This window comes from Vigna unguiculata, chromosome 6 (genome assembly GCF_037176805.1).
Source record: "Vigna unguiculata cultivar grain cowpea cultivar isolate G323 ecotype 2 chromosome 6, ASM3717680v1, whole genome shotgun sequence".
Taxonomy (NCBI): Eukaryota; Viridiplantae; Streptophyta; class Magnoliopsida; order Fabales; family Fabaceae; genus Vigna; species Vigna unguiculata.
The window spans coordinates 36,317,665-36,328,766 of record NC_140797.1 but is presented as its reverse complement, the minus strand read 5'-3'; the positions used below and the strand labels follow the sequence as shown (position 1 = coordinate 36,328,766).

The window sequence follows — 11,102 nt, the reverse complement described above, 5'->3', positions numbered from 1 at the left end:
TTTTATTTTGTGATTTGAAAACTTTAAATTCACATTAGTTGTTTTTTACTAATTATATATTTAAATGTTTTAATTATTAAATCATTTACGCATGTATCTATTGTGTGGAGGAAAAAAAGAAAAGAAAGTGATAACATAGGAAATTATACATAACCATATTTCACTATTAAAAAAAAAATTCATATTTTCTGCCAATTTTATTTTGAATATTTTTTAAGAAGTACCTATAAATTTTGTTATAAAAAAAAATTTGCAAGAAATTGCTAATGATATTTTTTGTAAAATATTTTTGTATAAAACATTTTTTGCAACAAATTTTGTAAGAAATACTTGTGAATTTTATAATTTTGTAAGAAATAATTATCCACAAAAAAATTATCTAATTAAAATTCTTTGAAAAAATAGCAGGAAAAAGTCTTTTCTTATAATTTTTTTTAACAAATTTGCAAGAAAATTCTCATGTAATATGAGATTTTTTAGTTGTATTTTATTAGAACAAAAGAATTAATGTATTTTTTATAAAAATAAAACCAAATAAAAAAAAGAATTACATTATAAATTGAAAATACCAATTAATTTTAAATAATTAATGCATTTAAATGTCACATTAACTAAGTTAAATGCATTTATAAAAATAAAAAAAAAAAAATATAGGAGCAACACGTGAGTTTGTGTAGGAAGTGATGGTAAAGGTTGAGAATATATATAGTTGTATAAATAGAATAGATGCGTTTACGACTTCTCCAACTCAATGCACCAAACGGTGAACAAATCCACGTTCTACTTGTTCACCGCAAAAGCCAAACGCTGATTCGTAAACATAAGAAGCCGTTTTATCGGACTCTGTCTGTCCATTTTCATCATTTCGTTAACATTCTTGCGTCGGTGACGCTGTGTTTGCTTCTCCATAGTTTCAGAAGATCATATACCAATTGATTGTTTCGGATATGGAAGAACGGTGGAGATTCATCACTTGGTTGAAGCTACTACGCGTGCTTGTGGCGCTGCTCTCTCTGCTATTCACCTTCACCATGGAACCTGTTCGGTGTTCCACTCTCAACTCAGAAGGTGACTCCAAATCTCAATGCACTATCGCTCTAATCATTATACTAATGTTGTTTCTTAAGGTTGTTGCATGTTTTTTGTTTTTTTTCTAATTTTGTTGTTTCCTAGATTCATGAGATGGGTTTTGGATTATACGTTTTTTTAGGTTAAATCCTTTAAATTTAAATGAAGAAATCATTAGAATATAAGCTCTAAATATTTTCAAATAGATTATGTATTCTATATATTAAAAGATACTAAAAATTAAGTTGATTATGAATAAATGTAAATATAATGATTTCTCTTTTAAGTGTTTCTTTAAGGTCAAATTATATTTTTTGCCTGTTTTTTTTTTCATATTAAAACGTTAATTTGAGGTGATGTGACATATGACTAACTTGATTAAGAGAAATATTTCAATAATAGATAAATTGAAGTTTCTTTTTTGGAACTTTTGAGATTAAATTTAAAACATGAAAAACCGAAATTGTTGTTAGCCTTAAGTAGCCTATTTTAAGTTTAAAAAAAATATATTTTTGATAATTGACTCAAGTAAGATTAAGATTAATAAGACTTAGTTTTATTAATTTTACACATCCTAGAAAATTTTAATTTGGATTGGTTTTATTAGAAGTAACAAAAACGGCTTTCAAATTAATATTGTACTTTTGAAGAAATTATGGAAAAACACAGTGATATAGGTGAACATGTGTGCAGGGTTGGCACTGCAAAAGATGAAGGAGAAAGTGGTGAGAGATCCATTGGGAAGTTCATGGAGTTGGAATAGAGAAGTGGTTGATCACTGTTCCTGGTTTGGAATAGAATGCTCCCATGGCAGAGTTGTATCCTTGTATGCAACCTCTTAACTTTTCACATCTTCCAAACTCTATTCATCTGCAAGATTTATCAACAGATAATTACTTTTTTCAGGAGTTTTTGTTATTGTTCTCTAGCTCTATTCATTAGAGGATAATGAAAAGCTTTTTCAAGAATCAACTTAGTTGAATTTAAATTTTAGAAAATTACTCAACTTTTTTTTTATAGTATTTTCTAAGAACATGAATGCTATAGTAATTTAATCCTATATTTGATGTTCATGGAATATTTTCGTTGATGACGTTTATAGTAGTCAAGGATCTTATAGTGTCTCTTAGAAAGAGGATATTATTGGTTAGGTTAATGTATACAATTAAGTGTTGTCTTTATTTTTGAGATATATGAAACACATCTAAAAATGGATGTTAGAAGTATTAGTTGTTATATTTTTAAAAACTAATAATATATATACACGTTGATTTCGTCTATATCTATCACATACTTGTTTTTTCTTTCTATTTCCTTTTTTCTATTACATCATATATAACTTGTAACATCATCATTTTTATTATTTCTCTAAATTTATTTTAGGTATTAATACAACTTTTTGTGTTAAGAAATCATTTTTCATTTATCCACGATGAAATCACTTCGTAAAACACTTTTTTTTATAAGATAAATAAAGAATGAAAATTTGTGAAAATAAAAATAATATAATAAACTATGAGAGAATTAAAAGGTGATAAAATAGAATATGAAAAAAAAATCTTATTTTTTAGAATTTAAAATTTTAAACAATTAAAATATTATCATAAAAATTTTCAATTTATTTTGTTTATTGTAAAAAAATCAATTATTCTCTTACCATTCTCCATTTAAATAGAAAGATAAAGTTTTTTCATTGAAATATATATTTGATGATCTAGAATCAATGGACCACGTTAAATACGTCAAAGAGTAAATGATAGAAAAATAGAAAAATAGGAGTCAATGTAATTTTCCCTCTGATACTTTACGATGTGTGTCTTAACTTTTGCATAGATGACCTCCATTTGATATGGTACACTTGTGAAGAGTTATTCATCTCGCAGGAACTTGAAAGATCTGTGTTTTTGCTTTTGAACTTTGCTTTTTCCTTTTCCTTACATAGCTTCTATACACAGCATAGATTTTATATATGACTGTTTTCTTTTCTTGCAAGTCTAATATAGTGATGCTTGGGTGTCATCATCATCATCATCATCATGAACTGTTGGGTACTTGATGCATCAGATTATGTTTAAAATTGCCTGCTTGTGACAGGCACATTGGTGAACATGGAGATACATCATCCATAAGGAAACTTCTCCAAGCAGCAAATGGTGTTGATGATGACAAAGAAACTCTTTCACCATCACCATCACCTTCACCTTTTCCCTCCACATTATCACCACTTTCAGAGCCTTTTTCACCATCACAGAGTCTCTCAGATTCTCCAGAATTATCGCCTTCACCTTCTCCATCTCTCTCCGGTTTCTTTTTCTCTCTTTCACCCTCACCTTCACCTGTGCCAGCACCAACTCCACACACATCACCTCCACCAAATCCACCTACGCTTCTGTCCACACCACCACACTCCAATTGGGTTTCAATGCCTTCTCCTGCTTCATCTGCAAACACTTCAAACACAAACCAACACGCTGTCATTATATGGTCCACACTTGGCGGCTTCTCCTTCATTTTGGTGTCGCTCGTTGTTTTTCTTTGCTTCAGAAGTAACAAGGTTGTCACTGTAAAACCTTGGGCCACAGGGTTGAGTGGCCAGCTTCAGAAAGCCTTTTTAACAGGTAACCGGTGCTCTTTCCATCCTTTACAAGCACTTTGTTATTTGAAATGGCGTACTCATTGACCATGTATTGATTCAGGTGTTCCTAGTCTGAAAAGAACTGAACTTGAAGTAGCTTGTGAGTATTTCAGCAACATTATTGGTTCACTGCCTGATGGGACTGTTTATAAGGGGACTCTCTCCAGTGGAGTTGAGATAGCTGTAGTATCCTCTGCAGTGACTTCATCCCATAACTGGTCCAAAAATCTGGAAACTCAATTCCGAAAGAAGGTATGCATGCAGGAAACAAAGGTAGAAAATGTGCTACATTTGCCTGGTTTTAGTTCTGAACCTCTTCTTTTTCATGATTCCAGATAGCAATGTTGTCAAGAGTTAACCACAAAAATTTTGTGAATCTAATTGGATATTGTGAAGAGAATAAGCCATTCACAAGGATGATGGTTTTTGAGTATGCTCCAAATGGAACTCTATTTGAGCATCTACACAGTGAGTGCTGTTTTGTTCAAAATTTACTTGCATGGTTATATAAACGAGCATGTGCCTTAAAGAATCATTGCAATTAGAATTGTATTGATAGCATTCGTTCATGTCTTGCAGTTCGAGAAGCAGAAAGACTAGACTGGGGAATGAGAATAAGGATAGCTATGGGAATAGCTTATTGTCTGGAGCACATGCATGAGCTGACACCACCCATTGCCTATAGAAACATACTATCTTCCTCTGTATATCTGACTGAAGATTATGCTGCTAAATTATCAGACTTTAGTTTCTGGACTGACATAGTCTCTACAAAGAAGGGTTCTGAATCTGCACAGCTCTTAGAAACAGCTCCAGAATATGTCAAGGCCAATGTTTACAGCTTTGGAGTACTATTGTTTGAATTGATTACAGGAAGAATTCCCTTCGCAGTGGAGAATGGTTTATTTGAAGATTGGGCAGCAGAATATATAAAGGGACAACCCTTGAGAGACATGGTGGATTCAAACCTGAACTCTTTGCAAGCAAATGAAATCGAGAAATGGGAAGAAGTGATTAACATCTGTGTAGATCCTGATCCAGAAAAAAGACCAACCATGAGGGAGGTTACTTCTAAGTTGAAGGAAATCACCACCATAGGACCTGATGGAGCAACTCCAAAAGCATCACCTCTTTGGTGGGCAGAAATAGAAATTATGTCCCCTGACTTAAGTTCAGACGTGAATCCATAACTCAAAATGAAAACTATGTCTTTCAGGGATAATAATCTGAACAACAACTCTGAATTTGGAGTTTGATGCCATTTTTTAATTTTTATTTTCGCAGTTATGTTTTAGATTCTTGTTCTTTTGAAGCTAACTGAAGTAGGATGAACAGAAGAAACAACTTTTGTCTCAGTAGAACAATTTGATTTTGTAGCTAGTTAAGGAATGAATTTGTTTTTATGCTTGTATAGATGAATTTTGCTTCTCTTTAGTGTGAAAAAGGCTGGTACAAGAGAACTATGTTAGTCTATAATGCGAAAGAAACAAGTCTCATTTTTTTGTCATATGAAGACAAATTCAAAACTTCAAGGAGTTGCTTTTCTCTAAAGTATTATCCTTGGAAGGTAGAAGGATAAGAAAAAGATTATCTCATCTTTTCCATTGGGTATTCTTAGTGTACCTGATGTACTAAGTACTATAGACCATGAATAACAACAAACCGAGAAGAAGATGGTTGCAATGGAACCTTTTAGAGTACACTCTCCCATTTGGTCTGTCAATTTCTTTCAAAACGAACACGTGAATTTCTAGTTGCAAGGTGATTATTTGTTCTTTCTTCCTTATTTAAGAAAAAGGCAGGAAACAAGTGGACTGAAGCTCTTTATAACTCTGTAACTGTACAAGAGGATGCTTAAATAGTGAGACAAATTCTATAAATATGGCTCACAGAGATACATATCAAATCAATGCATTTACTATTCTGAAATTCCTGTGATTTACACCTGAATCATCCTCCCTATTCGATAATATAACACATAATAACTTAGTGTCACTTGTCCATCTTTTTCTCCATCCATTCAAAATGTATCGGTTCTTGCTTTTGTTTCCACAATCCATACCATCCGTTCCTTTCTATCTTTGTTGTAAGATGATTGTTCCGAGATTTCTGATGGTAAATATCAGTCATTTGGAAATTCTCCATTCCCCATCAGTTGTGTAATAAGACCTGCACATTTTATCTTTCTGATGTTCATACACTCAAAGATTAGAAGTTCAACTTTCGTATCCTTCGATATAGATCAAGTGTGCCTGCATGGTTTGGGTCTAAGCAAAGAGAAGCCTGACAATCTTGTAGAGCAGATGATAGGTCCCCCATTGACTCATAAAATGCTGCTCTTAGGTGAAGCATTTGCATATCAGGTTTGAATTTGATGGCCTTGGTGAGTTCTTCTACAGCTTCAGTTTCTTTTTGCTCATCCATCATCACTGGTCATACATTTGAGAAGTTTAAAAAATGGTAGAAATAGAAGAAACTGATATCCAAATTTCTTAAGTAGTACTCTAACTACAGATAATAAAATTGAATGTGCAATAAGAGAAAGTACCTGCTGCTCTGTATCTATATGGATAGGTTCTTAAAGGATCAAGTTGAGTTGCAACATCAAGATCAACCTTTGCCATCTCGCGGTCACAGTATTCTGATCTTTTCTCATATGCTGAGGCATTGCTCTCTGCCTTCTCAATTAGCCTGGTCATCTCATCATATGCAGCTTTTCTTTGATTTTTCTGATGATAAACGCGTGCTAGACCTTGATGAGCTCTTGTGTGCCTAATTGCAAGTGCATTCTTGTAGCATTCTTTTGCAAGCTCAAGCTTACCACAATCCACATAAATACTCCCCAAGTTATTCCATGCCTGCAAAATATTGCACAAGACAATCAAATAACTGCACAACACTCACTTCACTTGCAACAGAGATAGTGTTAGTATAACAGATCACTGACTTGTCCTTTGCGAAGACCGTCTGAAGGACATTTAAGTGCTTCTTTTAGAAGCTGAATAACAAAGGAAGAAGATTCAGGATCCAGAGTTGTATCTGCCATCACATATGCTTTTAGAAAAAAAGCTTCAAATGATCGCTGAATTGCAATGGATCTGTCAGCTCTCGCCAAAGCTTCTTCGCGATAGCCAGTGTCATATAGGATCCATCCTTCATAAATTAGCCTCTCTTGCATTGAGCTAGAGTGGTTTCTGGCCAACCGCAAGCTGTGCATTGCAGCCTTTTGACAGTTTAATCTGTGAATTTCATACATGTGAGGATTCTCTTGTCATTACAAAATATAACTAACTTGACTTCTAAAAATGGCTACATTGTAACAAAAATATGGACACTCGCAATCAGTGGGGGATCTAAGACCCTAAGTCAGTGGAAACAAGTCAAGTGGTTTATTTGTACACTCTCACTATACACAGGTCTATTATAGAGCAGTGACCAACAAATTTCAAATATATAAGATTAAGGGGACAAAATAACTTTTTTCATATACGTAGTAATAATTTTAAAAAAACTAAGGAGTGCATCTGCACACCGTAATGTATACGTAGGTCCGTTCCATATCATACACTAGTCCTAAGGATCCTTGACAAGTTGACAATAATAAACACAATTGAAACTTATAGAGATATTTATGGTTCAGTTATGCATGTACTAACCTCAATAGGAGTAGAGACTGACGAAACTCTAGAAGGCTCTTACCAGGCTCATTCTCTAGCATCTGATGTATAATAGCCAAAGAACCAATATCATCTACACAAGACCATTGCTGGTATAGCTGCATCCAGCAATCAGCCTGACTCTTCTGCTGAACTCCACGGTTTACGAGTTGGAGCAAGTATTCTCCTTTGATCTTCCCATGTGAAGTTACATAATTCGGTTCAATGGTTAGCATTGCCCGAATATCTCTCATGGCACTGTCATAATCCTCAAGTGCAACATTCAACCACGCTCTCAATTCTAAGCAATCAGGGGAGAGTTTAAATCCAATAAACCTATTTAGCTCTGCAATCCCTTCCTCTATATGCTTCTCCTCCACCTTTGCTAGTGCTCTATATTTGTATGGAAATGAAAGGGAAGGATCCAATTCAGTTGCAACATCTAAGTCAAAACTCTTCTCCTTTCCCATATTGTATAGTGCACGCTCTTGATACATCCACCCAGCTGGTTTATGCTCAAATATGAGAGAACTGATTAACTTATAGGCTGAATATGGTTGACCCTGCTTGTACTTAGTTCTGGCCACCCCAGCCAATGAATAAACATGACCCTCCTGAACTGCTACCTCAAAACAGTTCTGAGCCTCTTTGTATTCTTTCCTTTCAACCAACACACACCCCAATTGGTGGAATGCGATGGCTGTCTGCCATTTTTCTGTGGCACACTCTCCCATTCTCTCCAGCAACATCAATGTTGTTTTAGACACCATGCTTTCCTCCATAGCCACTTGACTCAGGAAGTAGTATAACAAGAAAGAGGCACACCCCACACTGGCTAACCTTTCTTGTGCCTCACAGCTGCACAGTATTTTTGCCACCTTTGGATTATGCAGAGAATTTGGAAGCTGCCTGAGAAACACTTGTAAGCAAGCCACTACAAGAAGGGTGGCTCTCTCTTCCAATCCATACTCAATAAGCATCAATGCATCTTCAACATTCACCACAATTGAAGCCAAATGGGCATCACAGGCAGAACTCATCTCCTCACAACAAAATCTATTGGCAAAGGACAGAAGCTCCAAAACTGTCATTGGGCAGAAAAGGTCCAATCTTTTGGTCCTGCTGTAGAACTCCACAGCCCTCATTCCCTTTGGACATATCCCATTTCCCGAGAAATCAATCTTGCTCATTTTGGACTCAGCAAAGCCACCATAGAGCATAGCATTAAAAGGGTATGAAAGAGCAGCAATTCTGCACCTGACACAACTGATTTCTTCACTCCCAACACAAAACAGAATATCACTTTCCTCATCTGACTCACACACACCCTCAGTACAGGTTTCCTTAATTAGCTCTTGTTGACACTGGCAGTGATCATTAACCGAACAGGGGCGAAATCCGGGTTCCAAATTCTTCTTTGGACACTCAAGAACATAACCACCACAATCCATTGAACACAGACCAACAAGCTCATCATCCCTCCTCTCAAACCTCAACCATGCAGACAACACAGCCTTGGAGAGCACATCCTCAGCATTTTGGCATGCTGTCCTGAGACATCTTCTAAGTATTTTCTGATCACCAAGGCCGCGCAAAAGAGACCACTGTTCCACACACATTACGGCTTTGTTGGACTGTGAACAAAACTCCATGCGCTGATAGAACTCTGATAAGGTCTCTACAAGATTGATGGGCTTAAAGTAAGGTTCCAGGGATGGTTCAATGGTGTCGGTGGAAGGGAGGTGAAGAGGGATCAGGTTTGCAAATACTGAGGTTGAGTTGTTGTTGGTGCTGGATTTGGTTTTTGACCATGATGGTATTAAGCTTCGGTTCCTGTTAAGGTTGTTCCGAGGTTTGGTCTTGCTGCTATTACCACATATTGTTTCCGAGCCTTTGTTGCCATTGCCACCGTTTGTTTCAGATGAAGTAGAACTGAGAGCATGAACTTGAATGCTCTTGAAACGCTCGGTAAGCTTGAGCCCACGCATCTCTGATCAATTACAGGCTCTTTGGTTTCAAGTTTCAACCCCTTTATCTCAAGTTCAGAACTTTGAATAAACACAAACACGTGGTGTGATCCTTTGAGTGAAGGAACTTCATTTTGCTATTTTGTAATTTTTTTTTTTTGCAGGCTCTGAGCAACATAGATAGAAAAAGAGAGATGAGTTAGAAGGTTGCAGGGGCTACAAGGTTTTAGGCAACAAGAAGAAAGGGAATGGTATTTGTTGAAGAGCAATGGCCTAAACTGAATTTGGCATCTCCTTTTTTTCTAAAAAGGAGTGGAATTTTCTAGCTTTGGATAATGTATGTTTTTAGAATCAGAATAGGACTCAACACATCAACACACAATGAATGAATGAATGAATGAGAAGGTTGGTGTGTTTATGGTGTAAATAAACAAAGTTAGCAACTAGTAGTTAAACCAGTGCCATTAACTGACTCCATTTGTGACTTCACAAACACAAAGAGAGAGAGAGAGAAAGAGAATCACACAATTACAGATCCTAGAGAAGAACCACTCCAATTTGGGACAACAGCATGCAAATCTGGTCAACTGGTTCCATGATCATTTTTCCTTTTCTTTTCTTTTTGCTGTATTAAAAAAGTAGAACACAGAGTCACAGATTATTTATTTATTCCACCACCAAAGTGAATCCTACCTTAATCATGAACAGATTTCTTCTTTATTACCTCCGCACCTTTATCTTAATTTATCATTATTGTTCAAATATTCGGATTGAGATGGAATTGCATGCCAAGCAAAGTGCATAATAAGGTGGAGTGAGTTGTGTAACCAATCCAATTATTATTTTTATGTTAAGTGGTCTTATCAACACCAAACATGCATTCACACTTTAAAATACCCCTCTCCCCTCTTCAAAAGATAATTGTAGCAATAATAATAATAATAGAAAAAAATTGAAATTTCACATATCCTATCCTTTGTCTAATTTTGTTGGAAATAGTTCAAATCTGAGTTAAAGTTATTACGATTTTATTCTTAAAAGGCGTCTTGAGAAGAGGGAGATAGGAATATATAAATTTCGCTTGATCTCAATTCTTAAACGATATAGAATTTATTGAGTGTACCAGAATACCTGTATAATCCATAAAAAAAAAAAAAAAAAAAAAACCCATGAAATCTACTATGAATTCTTTTGTTTATATTGGTTGAATGTCAAATTCATGTCCTTCTGGGACCTCAATATTCTATTATATATTCTTTGTACAACATATGATCCAATTACGATGTATAACATAAAATATTATGTGTTGGAAAATAATTAAAAAGGTCCACTACATCTCGACGGCACATGAATTTGGAGGATATGATTGGCCACGTCTAAATAAATTAAGAGGTAAAAAACATCAAATCTGAAGACCAAATTATTGATGGTAGATTTAGGAACAGCATTTGCAAAATATTTATTTAGGTTTGAACAATTATGCATGATGGTTGTTTGGCATAGAGATTGTAGCAATAATTGGATGTATATGATGCATGTACAAAAGAATAATATCTGCACGTCAACACAAGTAGGAGTATATATATTTACTGATTTGAAGAGAACAAAATGACAAGAAAAAGTATCACACACCACTAGAATCACCATGTGACACAACTCAACCATGTTCTTCTCCAGTGTTGCCCCCACAAAGCAAATTGTGGAAAATGACTCAATTGCCTTTTATAAAAAGTTGTACTAAAAAAAAGTCTCAATATCACACTCCCTCATGCATTT

The 11,102-nt window shown here is 35.0% G+C and overlaps 2 protein-coding genes across 3 annotated transcripts; one reads left to right on the top strand and one right to left on the bottom strand.

Annotated features, from left to right (window-relative positions):
* Nucleotides 1-744: 744 nt before the first annotated feature.
* Nucleotides 745-5,118, top strand: LOC114188256 (Protein kinase superfamily protein). 2 transcript variants are annotated; one of them, XM_028076831.2, is made up of 6 exons: nt 745-1,068; nt 1,762-1,894; nt 3,163-3,686; nt 3,765-3,955; nt 4,039-4,171; nt 4,283-5,118. In XM_028076831.2, exons 1-6 carry the CDS (start codon nt 948-950, stop codon nt 4,891-4,893), a joined length of 1,713 nt encoding a protein of 570 aa, XP_027932632.2. In that variant the 5' UTR covers nt 745-947; the 3' UTR covers nt 4,894-5,118. The 2 variants fall into 2 exon arrangements, with proteins under 2 accessions (XP_027932632.2, XP_085530809.1); XM_085674683.1 differs by having other exon boundaries at nt 3,133-3,686.
* A 386-nt stretch (nt 5,119-5,504) lies between these two features.
* EOL2 (ETO1-like 2) lies at nt 5,505-10,083 on the bottom strand. Its single transcript, XM_028076828.2, has 4 exons — nt 7,360-10,083; nt 6,651-6,942; nt 6,252-6,561; nt 5,505-6,132 (listed from the first exon to the last, which is right to left on the bottom strand). The coding sequence occupies exons 1-4, from the start codon at nt 9,345-9,347 to the stop codon at nt 5,912-5,914; spliced, it is 2,811 nt and encodes a 936-aa protein (XP_027932629.2). The 5' UTR covers nt 9,348-10,083; the 3' UTR covers nt 5,505-5,911.
* Nucleotides 10,084-11,102: the final 1,019 nt, after the last annotated feature.

What these genes read in the sequence shown, in the direction of transcription:
- LOC114188256 (XM_085674683.1), top strand. Translation starts at nt 948, where the DNA reads ATGGAAGAACGGTGGAGATTCATCACTTGGTTGAAGCTACTACGCGTG. An exon ending in TTCCACTCTCAACTCAGAAG is followed by an intron (nt 1,069 to 1,761) that starts GTGACTCCAAAT and finishes ACATGTGTGCAG; the next exon opens with GGTTGGCACTGCAAAAGATG. An exon ending in AAACTCAATTCCGAAAGAAG is followed by an intron (nt 3,956 to 4,038) that starts GTATGCATGCAG and finishes TCATGATTCCAG; the next exon opens with ATAGCAATGTTGTCAAGAGT.
- EOL2 (XM_028076828.2), bottom strand. Translation starts at nt 9,347, where the DNA reads ATGCGTGGGCTCAAGCTTACCGAGCGTTTCAAGAGCATTCAAGTTCAT. An exon ending in ACGGTCTTCGCAAAGGACAA is followed by an intron (nt 6,562 to 6,650) that starts GTCAGTGATCTG and finishes AATATTTTGCAG; the next exon opens with GCATGGAATAACTTGGGGAG. An exon ending in ATATAGATACAGAGCAGCAG is followed by an intron (nt 6,133 to 6,251) that starts GTACTTTCTCTT and finishes ATGTATGACCAG; the next exon opens with TGATGATGGATGAGCAAAAA.